The following is an 18933-nucleotide window of genomic DNA, read 5'->3' as shown; positions in this document are numbered from 1 at the left end:
AGTCATCACAATTCTATCTCCTTTACCATAGCATTGGAGAGAGCTAGGAAGAGACAAGTTAGGGAAACATTTAATTAGAGTAAGGGGAAATATGAGACTATCAGGCAGGAACTTGGAAGCATAAATTGGAAACAGATTATCTCAGGGAAACGTATGGAAGAAATGTGGCAAATGTTCAGGGGATATTTGCATGGGGTTCTGAGTAGGTACGTTCCAATGAGACGGAAAGGATGATGGGGTACAGCCTTTTCAAAGGCTGTTGAAAATCTAGTCAAGAAGAAAAGAAGAGCTTACGAAAAGCTCAAAAAACTAGGTAATGATAGGAATCTAGAAGATTATAAGGCTAGCAGGAAGGAGCTTATGAATGAAATTAGGAGAGCCAGAAAGGGCCATGAGAAGGTCTTGGCAGACAGGATTAAGGACATTCTACAAGTATGTGAAGAGCAAGAGGAAAAGACGTGAGAGAATAGGACCTATCAAGTGTGACAGTGGAAATAAGTGTATGGAACTAGAGGAGACAGCAGAGGTACTTAATGAATACTTTGTTTCACTATTCACTACAGAAAAGGATCTTGGAGATTGTAGAGATGACTTACAGCGGACTGAAGAGTTTGAGCATGTAGATATTAAGAAAGAGGATGTGGTGGAGCTTTTGGAAAGCATCAAGTTGATAAGTCACCAGGACCGGACGAGATGTACCCCAGGCTACTGTGGGAGGCGAGAGAGGAAATTGCTGAGCCTCTGGCATTGATCTTTGATCATCATTAGAGACAATTCTGGAGAATTGAAGGGTTATGGATGTTGTTCCCCTATTCAAGAAAGGGAGTAGGGATAGCCCAGGAAATTAGAGACCAGTGAGTCTTACTTCAGTGGTTGGTAAGTTGATAGAGAAGATCCTGAGAGGCAGGATTTATGAACATTTGGAGAGGCATAATATGATTAGGAATAGTCAGCATGGCTTTGTCAAAGGCAGGTTGTGCCTTACGAGCCTGATTGAATTTTTTGAGGATGTGACTAAACACATTGATGAAGGTAGAGCTGTAGATGTAGTGTATATGGATTTTAGCAAGGCATTTGATAAGGTACTCCATGCAAGGCTTACTGAGAAAGGAGGCATGGGATCCAAGGGACATTGCTTTGTGGATCCAGAAGGCAAAGAGTGGTTGTAGATGGGTCATATTCTGTGTTGAGGTCGGTGACCAGTGGTGTGCCTCAGGGATCTGTTCTGGGCCCCCTACTCTTTGTGATTTTTATAAATGACCTGGATGAGGAAGTGGAGGGATGGGTTAGTAATTTGATGGTCAGTCAGAGATTACAGTGGGATATTGATAGGATGCAAAACTGGGCTGAGAAGTGGCAGATGGAGTTCAATCCAGATAAGTGTGAGGTGGTTCATTTTGGTAGGTAAAATATGATGGCAGAATATAGCATTAATGGTAAGACTCTTGGCAGTGTGGAGGATCAGAGGGATCACTCAAAGCTGCTACGCAGGTTGACTCTGTGGTTAAGAAGGCATATGGTGCATTGGCCTATCCAAGTTTGTCCAAGTACTCCTCATAGCTAATAATCTTTAATCTAGCAACATGTTGGTGAACCTCTGCACCTTCTTCAAAGCCTCTGTATCCTTCAGGAATGACCAGAAATGCACCAAATGTGGCCTAATCGATGTTTTATACAGCTGCAATTTGACTTTCTGTGTTTATACTCAACATGTTGACCTATAGAGGCAAGTATGCCATACATCTTTACCACCCTTTTAACTTGTAGGGAACTATAGATTCACACCTCAATGATCCCAAGGGTCCTGTTGTTTATTGTATACATTCCGCTTATGTTTTATTTCTTCAATCTTCAAGCTTTTTTCAAACTTATGAAAAGCTGGCAGATATTGTGAAAGTTAATATAATGCAACATAGCTGGATGTTTGTCAAAGGAGCTAGCGTTTTCAAATAAGTGCACTTAGGGTTGGGCTTTTTATAATAGTGAACTGGAAGTGAATCATCATTCGGGTTCAAAAAAAGGGTGTCATAACAGCAAGGAAGCCAGTTAACAGAAAAATGGTGATTTCTGGCAGCCATAGAGCACATCTGCTGAACGGGGTTTTGCTGTTAGTTTCAAATGAAAAACAGGATGTGTAATTTGGATGTCAAGCAAAATTTGCTCAATGTTGAAAGAATCTGAGACCAGCAGTGTTTTAGGGGAAAAATTCTGGCTCTCTGACCTGGATCTGGAGCTTGATGCAGATTGGAGTGTGTTATGGGTTTGGTTATGAACGACCAGGAAATTCTGATTATGATGGCCATGAGTGATTTTTAGTAGGATGATTGTGGGGGTAGGAATATTGTTGGGGGGGGGGGGGTGGCTAGATGCTAGGAATAGTAGATTAGCTGGAAGTTACGCCAGCAAGCTTGCAGAGGTTTGGGTTAGAGCTCAACTGTTTGAAGGTCAAGACCTGGGGTTTTTGAATGAGTATTCATATTTGGTAAACGTTTCTTATGAAGGACTAGCTTTGCTCAGTAGTGCATGAAATTGTAGAACATTTGCTTGCTGCTCCTCTCCTTCCTTTTTCTACAGGGGCATGATGTTTTCATCCAAGAGTGGAAAAAAAAGTTCTTGTTTTGATACTGACAGTTTTCCTTTTCGGTTGGAAGTCATCCAATTTGGTGTCCAAAACTGCTATTCCTCCCCTTCACTGTTACCTGTTTTCATTCTTTTCATTTAATCATTGTTAATCACCCTAAGGCTTCTATTCCTGATTCATTATTGTTACCTCCTTATTCCAAGCCCCCTTTCCAACTAGGTGCTGCACCTTGTTTTAAAAAATGTTTTGTGTTATCTTGTATATGCCTAGCATATACAATATAACCTTTCCATTCTTTCCCTTCCACAGTTTTCATCCACCTAAATATTAAGGGGATCAAGTTGAAGGCTTTTGGCTCCAGCCACATGATCTGTTTTCTATCAGCTAACTCCACCCCTCATGGTAGATGTTGAGGCTGAACCAAACTGCTCATCTCCTTGATAACACTTCAACCAGGTGTCCATCCAATCTCCAAGAGCACCTGCTATAAGTTTTTGTGGTAATCTTTTTATATGACTGAGATACTGATCGACCATTACATTCCTGTCATTCCATATTCTTCTGCATAAACTCGTCTCCAAAATTTCAATGGCATGTCGTAACTGGTGCTATAACTTATTTGACTTCCAGTTAAGCAATGTCATAATTTTGAAATTCCCACTCATGTTTTAGTATCTCTGCAGGCTTTGCTTGTCTTCTTTGGCCTTGTAGTCCTTTGCAATATTTGTGATTCCATATTTCGTCCATTCAAGCTTCACAATTTTAATTATTTCACCATTAGTAGCTGTCACTTCAGAGCAGAAGTTGACTACTTTGCACCTGGGTTGCTGATTTTGATTGTAACCTCAATACTGTGTTCCTGTCCACCCACGGTAACCTTTCAGCCTTCTTATCAAGTATCTAGACTAAGTTTGCTTTAAAAAAAAAATCAAAGACCCTGTTTCTGCTATCCTTTAAGATAGAAAGTTCCTAAGGTGATTGACTAAAGCGTTTTGCCTTAGCTGTCTTGTACTTAAACAATGACTCCCTAATTGTAGATTTTCCCTAAAGAGAAAACTTCCTCAGGATCTTGTATATTTAAATGAGTCCCCTTTCACTCTTCTAAGCTGTAGAATCTATGTATGCCACCTAGCTCTTATCCCTGCAAGCGGCCTAAGTGCTACACCTGCCCGTACACCTTCTCTGTCACCTTCATTCAGGGCTCCAAACAGTCCTTCCAGGTGAGGGAGCACCTCACTTGCGAAACTGCTTGGGTTGTCTATTGTGTCTGGTGCTCCCGATGCAGTCTCCTCTACATTGGTGAGACAAGTCGTAAACTGGGGACTGCTTCGTCGAGCACCTCCACATCATCTGCCACAAACAGGACTTCTCGGTGGCCAAAAAATTTAATTTCAATTTATGGCATCCTCATGCCATGATGAGGCCACTCTCAGGGTGGAGGAGCAACACCTTATATTCCATCTGGTAGCTCTGACTGATGGCATGGATATCGATTTCTCCTTCCAGTGAATAAATTTCCCTCCTTTCCTTTCCTCTATTCCCCACTCTGACCTTTCGTACTTCTCACCTACCTATTACTTTCCCCTGGGTCCCCCCCCTTCTCTTTCTCCTCTTGTTCCCTCTCCTTTCCTATCAGATTCTTCTTCTTCAGCCCTTGACCTTTCCCACCCACATAGCTTCACCCGTCACCTTCCAGCTAGTCTCTTTCCCCTCCCTCCATCTTTTTATTCTGGCATCTTCCCTCTTCCTTCTCAGTCCTGAAGAAGGGTCTTGGCCCAAAATGTTGACTGTTTACTCTTTTCCATAGATGTTGCCTGATCCGTCAAGCTCTTTCAGCGTGTGTGTGTTACTTTGGGTTTCCAGCATCTGCAGATTTTCTTGTGGTTGTGATTTACTATGTATGTCTGGCCTGTTCAACCTTGTAAAATAACACATCCATATTAGGTATTAGTCTAGTAAATTTTCATAAAACTGTTTCCAACACAATGCCATCCTTCTTTAAATGAGGAGCTTTTTTTTAAATACAGAAATGTAAATAGTTTTTCAAAGCCCTACACAGCTAAAGTATAATTTCCCTGCCTTATTGCTAGAGGAGGTCAGTACAATAACATTTTATTAGTTTTTCTAATTCACTTATATCCTTTTGGGAATTCTGGATGAGGATACCTCGATTCTTTTTGCATCTCAGGATTCTACTGTCTCCCTTTGTTTTCGCTCTTTTATTTTTCCCTTCAAAGTGGATGATTTTACATTTTTCCACATATACAGCATTTGCCAGATTTTTGTCCAGTCAACCTCTACAGCAAAGTCAATTTACTCAGGAAATGGTCTATTTAACAAAAAAAATCAAATTTAAAAACTACAGGAAGTTCTTTCTGTAACTAGATTAATAATTCTTCAGTGAAGAAAAACAAGTGTTACATCTAATTATGGGTCTTAAATTCAGTTTCAGTTACTTAGCTTGACTGATAGCAAATTTATCAATAAGACCATAAGACATAGGAGCAGAATTAGACCATTTGGTCGATCGAGTCTGCTCCGTCATTCAATTATGGCTGATACATTTTTCCCCTCCTTAGTCCCACTCCCCAGCCTTTTCCCCGTAGCCTTTGATGTCGTGGCCAATCAAGAACCTATCAATCTCCACTTTAATTGCACCCAACAACCTGGCCTCCACAGCTGCACGTGATAACAAGTTGCACAAATTCACCACCCTCTGGCTAAATAAATTTCTCCGCTTTTCTGCTTTAAATGGATGCCCATGTATCTTGAGGGTGTGCTCTCTTGTCCTAGACTCCCCCAACATGGGAAGCATCCTTTCCACATCTACTCTGTCTAGATCTTTCAACATTTGAAAGATTTCAATGAGGTCTCACCTCATCCTGCTAAATTCCAGTGAATACAGGCCCAGAGCCATCAAATGTTTCTCTTATGATAACTCTGTCATGCCCAGAATCATCCTTGTAAACTGCATCTGGACAGTCTCCAATGCCAGCACATCTTATCTAAGATAAGGGGCCCAAAACTATTCAAAATACTCAAGGAGAGGCCTCACCGGTGCCTTATAAAGCCTCAGCATCACATCCCTGCTCTTGTATTCTCGACATCTTGAAATGGATGCTAACATTCATTTGCCTTGCTCACCACAGGCTCGATCTGCAAGTTAACCTTCAGGATGGTCTCCCAAGTCCCTTTACATCTCAGATATTTGGATTTTCTCCCCATTTAGAAAATACTCTGCACATTCATGTCATCTACCAAAGTGAATGACCATGCAGTTTCCACCATTGTATTTCATTTTCCACTTTCTTGCCCATTCTCCTAATCTGTCTAAGTCCTCCTGGAGCCTTCTTGTTTCCTCAACACTACCTGCCCCTCCACCAATCTTAGTATCATCTGCAAACTTGGCAACAAAGCCATTTATTCCATCATCTAAATTATTGATATACAGCATAAAAAGAAGCGGTCCCAACACCGACCGCTGTGGAACACCACTGGTCACTAGCAGACAATCATAAAAGGATACATTTTTTCATACTTGCTGCCTCCCAGCAGTCAGCCAATGCTCTAACCGTGCTAGTAACTTTCCTGTAATACCAAGGGCTCTTAAATTGATAGGCAGCCTCATGTGTGGCACCTTGTCAAAGGCCTTCTGAAAATCCAAATATACAACATCCACTACATCTCCTTTCTCCTTGTAATCTCCTCAAAGAATTCCAACAGGTTCATCAGGCAAGATTTTCCCTTATGGAAACCATGCTGACTTTGTCCTATCTTGTCCCTGCCACTAAGTACTCCATGACCTCATCCTTAACAATTGACTCCAACATCTTCTTAACCACTGAGGTCATGCTAACTGATCTATAATTTCCATTCTGCTGCCTTCCTCCTTTCTTAAACAGTGAAATGACGTTTTCAGCTTTCCAGTCCTCCGGAACCAGAGTCCAATGATTCTTGAAAGCTCATTATTAATGCATCCCCAATCTCTACCACTACCTCTTTCAGAAACCTAGGGTGCAGTTCATCTGGTCTAGGTAACTTGTGCATCTTTACTTCTTTCAGCTTTTTGAGCACCTTCTCCCTTGTAATAGTAACTGCACCCACTTCTCTTCCCTCACATGCTTCAACACATGGCACACTGCTAGTGTCTTTCACCGTCAGGACTGATGCAAAATACTCATTTCGTTCATCTGCCATCTCCTTGTCCCCTGTTATTACGGTATTTCTCCGGCCTCATTTACTAGCGGTCCTATATCTACTCTTATCTCTCTTTTATTTTTATGTATTTGTAAAAGTTTTTTCTATCTACTTTGATATTGTTTGCTAGCTTGCATTCATATTTCATCTTTTCCCTCCTAATGATTTTTTTAGTTGCTTTCTGTGGGTTTTTAAAAGATTCCCAATCCTCTATCTTACTGCTAATTTTTGCTTTGTTGTATGCTCTCTCTTTTGCTTTCACATTAGTTTTGACTTTCCTTGCCAGCCACGGTTGTACTATTTTGCCATTTGAGTATTTTTTGGTTTTGGGATACATCTATCCTGCACCTTCCTCATTTTTCTCAGAAACTCGTGTCATCCCCTGCCAGCATCTCCTTCCAATTTACCTTGGTCAGCTCCTCTCATACCACTGTAATTTCCTTTACTCCACTGAAATACTGCTATGTCAGACATTACCTTCTTCCTATCAAATTTCAAGTTGAACTCAGTCATATTGTAATCACTGCCTCCTAAGGGTTCATTTACCTTAAGCTCCCTAATCACCTCCAGTTCATAACATAACACCTAATCCCGTATAGCTGATCCCCTAGTAGGCTCAACAACAAACTGCTCTAAAAGCCATCTTGCAGGCATGCAACAAATTTGCTCTCCAGAGATCCATTACCAACCTGATTTTCCCAGTCTACCTGCATGTTAAAATCTCCCATAACTATCATAACATTGCCCTTTTGACATGGCTTTTCTATTTCAGTCTACATCCAGCTCCTGTTAGAGCTCTGTATATAACTGCCATCAGGGTCCTTTTACCTTTAAAGTTTCTTAACTCAACCCACAAGGATTCAACATCTTACAAACCTATGTCACATCTTTCCAATGATTTGAGGCAATTTTTTACAAGCAGAGCCACTCCACCCCTTCTGCCTACCTTCCAATCCCTCCAATACAATGTGTAACCTTGTACATTCAGCTCTCAACTACAACCATACTTCAGCCACAATTCAGTGATGGCTACAACATCATACAGACAATCTGTAAAAGTGCAACAAGATCATCCACCTTATTTCCTATACTCCTTGCATTGAAATATAACACTTTGAGTACTGTATTTGCTACCCTTTTTGATACTGCACCTCTCATGCACTGATACTTTCCCTGCTGACTGCAATGTTGCCCTGTCATCTGCCTGCCCTTCCTGGCCCATGCTGGACTGCATGCTCTCTTTGCTTTTTTACCATCCGTCCCATCCTGAATCCTTTCATTCTGGCTCAACCCTCCCCAACAGCTCTAACAAATCTGCCCGCGAGAATATGGGTTCAGATGCAATCTGTTCCTTTCGTTCAGGTTATATCTCCCCCCAAACAGGTCCCAATGATCCAAGAACCTGAAGCTCTGTCCCCTGCACCAGCTTCTCAGCTATGCATTTATCTGCCAGATCATCCTGTTTCTACCCTCAATGGTGTATTTCACAGGTAGCAATCCAGAAATTCCAAGCCTGGAGGTTCTGCTTCTCAGCTTTCTCCCTAGTCTCATCAGGACCGCATTGGTTTTCCTTCCTCTGTCATTACTCTCCCTCGCTCTCCAAAATGCAATCCAAGACATTCTCAACCCTGGCACCTGGGAGGCAATATATCATCCAGGTGTCCCGGTCATGTCCACAGAATCTCCTGTCTGTTCCTCTGACTATTGAGACCCTTATCACTACCACTCCCTTCTCCCTCTTCCCCTTCTGTGCCACGGACCCATGCTCAGTGGCAGTAACCTGGTCTCTGTGGCATTCCCCTGGGAGGTCATCCCCCACAACAGTATCATCATTATTGAGGGGAATGGCCACAGAGGTGCTCTGTGCTAACTGCCTATATGCCTTCCTATTTCTTTTACTGACAGTCACCTCCTGCAACGCAAGGGTGACGACTTCCCTGTAACTCTGATGATCTCCTCACTCTCCTGTACAAGCTGAAGGTCATCTAGTTGCTGGTCCAGATCCCTAACACAGTCTTCAAGGAGCTGCAGCTGGAAGCATTTCACATAGGTGTAGTTCCCTCCCTTCCAATCGTCTCCACTCTATCAATACAATGATAGCAAGAGTCATGAGTTTTACAGCTCAGAAGTGGGCTCTTTGGTTCATTGCTTCCATGTTGATCCTTTTGCCCATCCACGGTAATCCCGTTGCCTGCATTAGGACCACATCCTCAGGCCATTTTAGTACTGGGAAGGTCAGTTAGTTGGCACTTCAGAGGAGGTTATTAGGCCAGCACCAGATCAATACTGAGAGTAGCATAGGCATACTTATTTATTTAGCATCTGTCTCCTCCTGCTTGTGCTGGACAATTAAGCTGTCACTGTGTGCACTTTTTTGCTAATACCCCTATATATCTGTACGGTTGGAACATAAATAGAGATTATAATTAGTTACTGCTCTATGCTCTAAATTCTATATCCTTCCAGTTATTGTATGATTTGTTGGTGGTTGGCTTCCGTCAGACCAGTTCAAGCTCGTGTCCTGCATTGTTTGCAATGGAATTAGTCACTCCGGGATGATATCTGTGATCCCAGGAATAACCTAGTGTGTTTTGAGGAAATTGCATGCAGATTAATATATTTAAATTTGTTTAATTTTCCAAAATGAAATAGTCAAGTTTCTTTTGGATTAAGTGTATTGTACTTGCATCTTCCACAACAATCCACCAGACCACTCTGAAAATGTTGATTTCTCATTATGTGTAACAAGAATTGAGACTGGTTAGTTTCTATTTTATTGTACATACAAAATCTGTGCCTTCACTTTGTTATTTTTCCTTGGTTAAAACAGCAATTGAGGATGCCAGCTGAGAGAAAGCCAATGCGATACGCACACCCCGAGGGATACACTGGTGTTTGTTTTGATGAAACAGGAAGGTAAGGTCCCTTGATGTATGCAAATTTAATAGAGCACACCATAGTTAAATTCTATATTAAAGTTTAACTGTCTGTCAAATTACATTTTTACCTTAGCGTGTGACAAGGTAGGTCCTGAGAAGATGTTTCCACTTAAGTTTGGTGTGTTACGGATTCAGACAACAATAAATATATGAGTTAGGCAGGGGTTTTTATAACAAATAACACGTTTATTAAACACTGAAAACAAACCCCCCCAAAAGTAAACAAATCACTAACGTAACCGGAAATCAGCTGCTGTGCGGCAGCTTAAACAGTTCTTAAAGCAATGAAGCTTACAGTCCTTAAAGCGATGTTGCAAAATCAGTTCTTTAGAGTAGTATTGCCAAAAGTTCAAAATGCTCACAGTCCATTTAAAAGGAGAGACTTTTTAAGACGATTTAAATTCTCTTTCACGTCGTTTTGCTTCAGTTCCCCAAAGTCGAACTTTTCCCACGAAGAATTTACGGAACGAAACGGCTTAAAGGCACTGACCTTTCCTTTGCCACCTTTCTCAATCCTTTCTGGTATTTCCCAGGGATTAACATGAGAATAGTCAACGAAATCCTTCCGAATGAGGATCAAACAAGGTTGAACCCGTTTCACCGTCAAAATCAATTCTCCTCGATCTTTAACTCCCGAACTCCGATCTTTACTCTCCACTGATTCTTAACTAGCAGTATTGTAAAGAAACTGCTGGCAATGACCTTTTAAACTTTAGGCATTAGATACAACTTCATCTTTCAACTAAACTGCGTCATAACATTAAATCACGCAGTGGCATGAAGTCAACATGGCAAATCCAGCCACGAACTGCCCCTCCTCACAGGGAGGGGTCCTCCTTTTATACCCTGTGTAAAAAAAACCTGTCACATGACCTCTACTGGCGGGAAAATGATGTCACTCCACCATCACAAGACCATTACCTCAAGTCCAGTATAGCTTCAACCCCAGTCACGCGTCACGTGTCACGGGTACGTAACAGGTGGGAGAGTGGAATCCAGAGCTAGTTTCAGAATAAGGGGTCACCTATTTAAGACAAAGATAAGAAATTATTTCTCTCCTCACAGAATTGTAATCTTTTGGAATTTTCTACCCCAGAGAGATGCCAACCCATTAAATAAATTAGAAGTTAAATTTTTTAATCTGTGGGGGAACTTGAGGATTATGGGCAACTGAAAATGGAAAATGGAGCCAAGGCCAAGATCAAGTTGGCAATTTAGTCCACTTTCCCATCTAGTCCTATTTCATGGATTTTTATAATTAGTTTAATCTCTGAGACTTGATAAGAGCAGATGATCCAATTCATTTTCTAGTTAAGAGAGTAACTTAATAATTACCCTCCTTAGTTTCAGATTTCTTGATGGTCAGTGCTTATTTAATGTAAAGGAACAGGGTGTGAGATAGATGATTATCTTGCCATAGTGCACAGAACAGTTCCTAAACTGTTCATTATGGACAATATTTCCTTCTCTCATTATGTCATTCAGAGTTTCTTATTTAAAACAATGAATTGCAGTGTGGGTTTACCACATTGATTTGTGGGATTGCAAAGCAAAATCTGCAGATGTTAGAAATCTAAAATACAAAAATTCTGTATAGCTCAAGATGTTGGTTTCCCCTGATAGGGTTTCTAGGACATGTGGTTACAATCTCAAGATAAGGGGTTAGCTATTAAGTTCTGAAATGAGAAGCAATTTCTTCACACAAATGTTAGTGAATTTGGAAGGTCGAGATGCAGTTGTTGAATATTTTCAAAATGAAAGGTACAAGTCTTTTAGATTTGAAGGGAATTGAGAGATGTTGGGTTTGTGCAGGAAAATGGTACCAAGTAAAATCTAAATTATGACGTGCTGAGTTGTAGAAAACACATGAGAGGCTGAACAGTGTAGTTACAGTTATACTTTTAATGTTCCTGATCCTGGAATGGTGCTTGAAGCCATTCTGATCAAAAAGATGGCTTGGAATGATCAAAATGGTCAATAAACTAATTGTCTTTTGAAGGTCCTGAATTAAACAAATCTTTTTGAATTTCCAGATATATTGTAACTGGAGGTAGTGATGGTGATGTAAGAATCTGGGAAAGTTTAGATGATGATGATCCCAAATCAATCAATGTTGGTGATAAAGTTTACTCACTTGCTCTCCGGGTATGTGATTCCTTTGCTTTCTAAAGTTCCTGCTGTTATGAAATGCAAATGTCTTATTAAGTGTGTGGTGTAATTTATGGCAAAACTTAATTATAAATTCAAACATATTAAGTGAAAATGATAATTAAATTCAAAATTTGTTCTTGAAAATGGGGTTTGACAAGAAGATAATTTGCTGGGAATGTCAAGATTTTAAAATCAGTGAATGTATTTTCATAATGTCAGCTGCTAACTTTAGCTTAATTTATAAATGAATGCAGACATTGAAGGAAGAAGTAAGATTCAATCCATAGTGACTATGAAAATTGTTTCCTTTTCCACATTTGTTAATAAGGAGGTGCTTCACTTTCAATATATATTGTACTGAAATTTCTATTTAATGCCCTTATTCTGAAACTTCTCACGTTTACATCCTGTGCAACTCAATTCAATTCAAAATAGTTTAATGTTATTTCCAGTACAAAGTGTAAAGGAAAACAAAATAATTGCTACCCTGGATCTGATACAGCACAAAAAAACACAATAAGATAAAGAACACAATAATAAAAAAAACCAATGAATATAAATATATAAGGTAGCTTATATACATAGATTGTCTGTCCATAAAGTGATGGTAGGCATAGGAGTGTCTGTATGCAAGGTGACTGATGGGAAATGATAAAGTAGTGGTGGTGGGGAGTGTGGAGAGACTGCTTGGGGAAGGTAACTGTTTTTGAGCTGGTAGTCCTGGTTTGGATGCTATGTAGCCTCCCTAATAGGAGTGGAACAAAAAGTCCATGAGCAGGGAGTGGATGGCATCCTCCATGATGTTACTGGCCCTTTTCCAGCACCTTTTTGGATCAAGAAGCAAAAGGAAAATATCCACAAATATTAACGAGGAACTTTTCTTTTAGTAGGCAGTCAAGATCTGGCTTCTAATCCTGATTCACTTGAGGACTTCACTCTACTAATATAGAATATAGAAAGATCAAGGTGCACTGGACCTTGTCCTACTTCATATTGAGAATAATGTGGCAACCAGCAACTGATGATGTCTATATGAAGTGGTGGTCTCTATTTCTCCTTTTTAGCACTATTAGTGTTGTCCATTCCCAGTATCAGGAACATTTGGAAGTTAGCATGTCCAGAAAGTAGCACAATCTACCAACTTAATTTAAATAAATATAGATGATTGGATGGGCATACTGGAAGTATGAACAATCATCTACTATCATCTTCTTACTCTTGGATTTACTTTGCCAACCTTTCCCATAGACCTTAAAATTTTGGATTAGCTTGTTAAAGACTTAATTGAAATTCATGTAGATTACATCACTCACTGTCCTTAGTTAATCCTTTGGAATAAGTTGGTGAAACAAGATTTAGCTCAGTAAAACTGTGCTGTCTCAATTTGATTAATCCTTGCTTTTCTAGTTGTACATAATTCTGTTCTTCAGAATATTTTCTAATCAGTGACCACGGATTAATTACCTGGTTTATCTCTGCTACCCTCCTTGAATAAAGGTACCATATTTGCTGACCTGGAATCACCTAGCACCTTGCCTGTGAGCTGTGAAGATATAAAAATCTCTGTTAGAGCCCCAACAGTCTCTTTCTTTGCCTTCCAGAGCACCCTGGGATATATTTCATCAGACTCTCTTGATTTATCCTCCTCTGGGCCCGTTCAGACATCTAATACTTATTCCTTTCTAATGATAACTAGTTCTAGACATTTATAGTACCCCTGTCAAAATTGCTCTGTGCCCCACAAAAATATAGTGGGGGATTCATAGGTAGATAGGGAAGGTGCGGAATGAGTGGAGATGGAGGCTGACAAATGATGTTTGGAAATAGGTTAAAAAAAATATTTAGCCGATAAAACTGAGTGGAGCTGGGAGTTGATGGTTGATATGTGAAGCCACATGAGGGAGGGGTAACAGGCAGATGGAATCAGGTGGAGGAGGGTGATGTTATGGTAATAAGGGGAGGCAGGTGGGAGGAGGAATGGAAAAGGTAAGGAAAGGGAGAGTACCTCAGGGCAGCCAGAAAATTCAATGTTCATACTATTGGGCTATAGGCTATCAAAGTGGAATGTTAAGTGCTGTTCTTTTAGTTTGCATTTGGCTTCACCATGGCTGTAACAAAAAGGCTGAGGACAGACAAGTAAGTGTGGGAATAGGAAGTGGAGTTGAAATAACACTTAACCAGACGCTTGAAATAGCAAAGCAGTTGCCTGTTCTGTGCCTACTCTTGCCAAATCTCCTCAAACTCTTAATGAAATATAGCTGTTGGCATGTCTTTTATGACATGTAATCTTAGAGATTCTGCTCTTAAATATATTATGTAGTTTCCTCAATTCATTTTGCTAGACCTCTTTGTTTTTTTTTCAAATCAAGTTGTTGAAGTCAATGTGACTGTGACCTCTATTTGTTTACCCTTCTCTAGGATGTCCAATAATTTTTTGGACCACCCAACAGTATTTTTTGGCTGAGCCATTAACCAGCTAGAGAACAGATTGTTGACAAGCTGTGGCATCCTTGAAGCATTTAACAGTGAAGCCACATTGTCAGCAGAGTTGGCCCAGATGGGAGAAATCAATTGCTACTGCAGCACTTGTACATTGTTTGGTTCCCACCTGTGATGCAATGGATTCTGTGACCACTGTTTTAAAATACGGCAGATATGAACTTGGTGTTGAAATGGAACAGAACATCACTTTGCAGATTTTTTTTCAGGAAACGGCTACCTTGAGGATCTCAGGGTACTGCCATGTGGCATTTCATTTTCACTATATTTAGAGAGATTTATGTTCATAGAAAATGGTTTGCATTTGAGTCAATAACTATCTAATGAATGTTTTTGTTTCTTCTAGAATGGAATGCTTGTAACTACTGTTTCTAATAACATTGTTCAAGTAAATTCATTCCCTGATGGTTCCCCGGATGGAATTTTAACTCGCTTCACTGCTGAAGCAAACCATGTTGTTTTCAATAACAATGCAACTAGTGTTGCTGCTGGATCCAGGTAAAGTAATGATGGAGAAATGATCATGATCTGGAACCGACTTTCCATAAGACATGGGAGCAGAATTAGGCCACTCAACACATTGATTCTGCTCTGCCATTCCATCATGGCTGATTTATTATCCCTCTCAACCTCATTTTCCTGCCTTCTCCCCATAACCTTTGACGCTTGACTAATCAAGAACCTATCAAAATCTGCTTTAAATATACTCAGTATCTTGGCTTTCAGAGCAGACTGTGGCAATGAATTACAGAGATTCACCACCCTCTCGTGAAAGACTTTTCTTCTTACCTCTGTTCTAAATGGACATACCTCTATACTGAGGCTGTGTACTCTGGTCTTAGACTCACCCACTATATGCAACATCCTCTCCACATCCACTCTATCTAGGCCTTTAAATAGGTTTCAATGAGATCTCTTCTCATTCTTCTAAAATTAAGCAAGTACAAGCCCAGAGCCATTAAATGCGCCTTAAACATTAACCCTTTCATCCCTGGAATCATTTTCGTGAACCTCTTCTAGACCTTCTCCAATGCCAGCACATTTTTCTTAGACAAGGAGCCCAAAACAGCTCACTGTATTCCAAGTGCGGTTTGACCACTGCCTTATAAAGCCTCAGCATCACATCCTTGTTCACATAATCTAATCTTCTTGAAGTGAATGCTAACATTGCATTTGCTTTCCTGACCACTGACTCGGCCTGCAAATTAACCTTTAGGGAATCCTGCACACGGACTCCTAATTTGCTTCATACCTTTGATTTTTGAATTTTCTCCCCATTTAGAAAATAGTCTACACCTTTATTTTGTCTACCAAAGTGCATGACCATACACTTCCCAACACTATATTCTATCTTCTGCTTCTTTGCCCATTCTGCCAATTGTCTGAGTCCTTCTGCACACTTCCTGTTTCTTCAACACTATCTGCCCTTCCACTTATCTTTGTATCGTCTGCAAGTTTGGCCACAAAACCATCAATCTTGTCATCCAAATCGTTGACATATAACACCGACCCATGTGGAACAACACTAGTCACCTGCAGCCAACCAGAATAGGCCTCCTTTATTCCAACTCTTTGCCTCCTGCTGGTCATCCAATCTTCTATCCATGCAAGCATCTTTCCTGTACTACCTCAAGCCCTTATCTTATTTATCAGCCTCATGTGCGGCACTTTGTCAAAGGCCTTATGAAAATCCAAGTAAACAACATCTTCTGATTCTTCTTTGTCTACCCTGCCTGTTATTTCCTCATCATATTGCAACTCTTCCCTAGTTGTTCTTGATTTTGGTGGAGAATTCTTCAAAAAATTTAAATCAACTGCACAATTTCTAGAGGCAGCAGGAAAGATTGCAGATGGCACTCAATAGCTATTACTGATTTTGTGAATTATTGTTTATTATTTATGTTAATGAAGAGGATTAGGATAAAGAGAAGGGTAAAAAAAAAAGATTCTCCTAAAGGAATATTAGAATCTAATTTAAAGAAAAACAAACACAATAATAATCTCTGGATTAGTACCTGAGCCATATGCAAATAGACATTGAATCAGTAAGATCTGAGAGTTGAGTATGTAGCTCAAAATGGGAGGGGAGAAATGGATTTTAATTCATGGGCCACTAGCCCTACCACTAAGGAAGGGGGGGATCTGTCCCTTTGAAATATGCTTTATTTAAATCTATCAGATAGCAAATCTTACAGGTAAGGCCTTAAACTAAATCTTGGAAGGAAATATATTGGTCAAGGTATTTGATGGACTAAATGATAGTGCAGGAGGCAAAAAATTTCTACAACTAGAGTTAGTCTTAGTCTGTAAAGGAAAGCAAATAAGAAAGAAGAATACCAGTTAGATTTATAAGAGGAAAAAAGGTAAAAACTCAAGTTTGTTGCTATGTAAACCGAATGTATACAGCTTGTGTAACAAGATTGATAAACTGATGACATAATTCATATGTATGATCTAATTAGTATTGAATATGTGATTATAGGGTGATGTAAGGTTGAGATTTAAGTATTCCAGGATACTTAATTCTTAGAAAGGACAGGAAAAACAGAAAGAGAGGAGGGATAGCCTCGATATAAGTGTAGAGAGAGGGGGGATCATAGCTTGGAAACATTTTGTGTACTGCGAAGGAACATAAATGGGAAGAAAACATTAGATATCTATAGGTGCCTAAAGAGTAATAACAAGGTAGGATGACTATAATTAGGATAAAGTAATCAAGGGGGATTTTATTGGAGATTTTTGAGGTTTTAAGTATCAGAATGCTTGGTATGGTGTGTTTGGATTTTCAAAAATTCTATAAATCACCTCAGAAGATCATAAAACAAAATAGATAGGAATGAGAAACGCTATCTCATTCAGCTGTATCCATGTATGATTTGAATGATAATTAAACTTGATTTGACTATTTGAATGCTTTAGCAATTGATTAATAGATAAGAGAGTAGAAATAGGTTATTTTCAGGTTGGGAGGGCATGAGAAATGATTTGCAGCAAGGTTCAGTGCTGGGCCCCATGCTGTAATGATTCATGTCAATGATATTGATAGGGAGCCAAATTAATGTTTTGAGGTTGCTGATGATATACAAAGCCAGGTATCAGTGTGGGTTGCAAAGGGGATGTAGGGAGGTATCAAGAGGACACAGACAACCTAAGCACGTGGATGTGACATACTGATGATGATGGAAATTTTGAGATTATTCACTTTAGTAGAAAAAAAGTTGAGAATCTGATGGGTATTGTCGATTAGAGGTTGTCCTACATCAAACATTGAAAATTAAAATGCAGGAGCAGGGAACTGTGGAAAGTTGATGGTTACTTTACCTTTATAGCGAAAGAATTTTAGTCATGTGTAAAGATGTGCTGAAATTATTTGGGATCCCTAATAAGATCACAAAGTAGTCACTGTGTACAGTACTAATCTTCTTGCCCACAGAGGCATTGGTTTCACTAAATTGACTGAGGTGATTCAGGATGGGTGCGGGGAGGGGTATTGTTTTGTTTTGGCAGAAGACCCAAGTCCCATTCCCTTCATCGTTCAGAAGAATGAGAGGAGAATGGTGCAGTGATGGCGTTTCCCTGGCAGAGGTGTTTTGATTGTAAGATAGGAAATGCAAGTACTTGGTAAGACAAGCTGATTATGGATAGTTGGCACAGTTCTGTAACAGAGACCGCATTTCACAAATTGATTGAGTTTTTTTTTGAACAAGCAGTCAAGAATGTCATGAGGGCAGGGTGGTAAATGTGGTCTATATGGACTTCAGTAAGGCCTTTGATAAGATACCATATTATAGACTGCTGTGGAAAATTATATCACATGGAATTCAGGTTTTTAGACTGGAGACCTCTGACTAATGGTGTTCCCTAGGGTTGGTGCTACACTCGTTGCTAATTGTCACCTATATTAATGATAAGTAAGTTTGTAGATGACATTAAAATAGGTGGTGGCATTGGCAGTGAATTAGGATTTGCAAAGGGATCTTTATCAGCTAGATAAGTGGGCCAAGGAATGGAAAATAGAGGTTAATTTTGCCAAGAGCAGATGTTGAATTTTGGGATGACAGATGAAGGTGGAATTTAGATAGTGTCCGGCCTTTGGGGTTTGTTGTAGATCAGAAGGATCCAGGAGTACAAGTATTTGATCCTCTGAAAGTGGCATTACAGGTCGACGGGATGACGATGAAGGCTTCTGATCTGCTGCCTTTCATCAGTCAGGGTATTGAGTGTTGATGCCGGGACATTTATGTTGCATTTGAACAAGAAGTTAGTAAGGCTACATTTAGTATGTTGTACTTGGTTTTCGGTCACTCTACTATAAGAAAGATGCCATTAAGCTGGAAGGAGTACAGAGGAAATTTACGAGAATGCTGCCAGGATTTGAGGGACTGAGTTCCAGAGAAAGGTTAAGCAAGTTGGGACTCCTTTTCATTTGAGCTTAGAAGAAGGAGGGGTGATCTTACAGAGGAATATTCATTCATGAGAGGCACAAATAGGTGAAGGAACTTGGTCTTTTTCCCAGTTTTGGGAATCAAGAACTAAAGAGCATAAACTCAAAATGAGATGGGTGAG

General features: G+C 39.9%; 1 protein-coding gene across 2 annotated transcripts in view; it reads left to right on the top strand.

Annotated features, from left to right (window-relative positions):
* The window catches only part of wdhd1 (WD repeat and HMG-box DNA binding protein 1), a 72124-nt gene that overhangs the window by 5868 nt on the left and 47323 nt on the right, over positions 1 to 18933 (top strand). For both annotated transcript variants that reach the window (XM_073039883.1, XM_073039882.1), the window contains exons 2-4: positions 9609 to 9694; positions 11751 to 11862; positions 14714 to 14865. In XM_073039883.1, coding sequence (XP_072895984.1) covers positions 9618 to 9694; positions 11751 to 11862; positions 14714 to 14865 — 341 coding nt within the window. In that variant the 5' untranslated portion in view covers positions 9609 to 9617. The remainder of the gene's footprint in view (positions 1 to 9608; positions 9695 to 11750; positions 11863 to 14713; positions 14866 to 18933) is intronic.

This window comes from Hemitrygon akajei, chromosome 3 (assembly GCF_048418815.1).
Source record: "Hemitrygon akajei chromosome 3, sHemAka1.3, whole genome shotgun sequence".
Classification (NCBI taxonomy): domain Eukaryota; kingdom Metazoa; phylum Chordata; class Chondrichthyes; order Myliobatiformes; family Dasyatidae; genus Hemitrygon; species Hemitrygon akajei.
The sequence above is the reverse complement of the archived record's forward strand: the minus strand, read 5'-3'. Positions and strand labels throughout refer to the sequence as shown.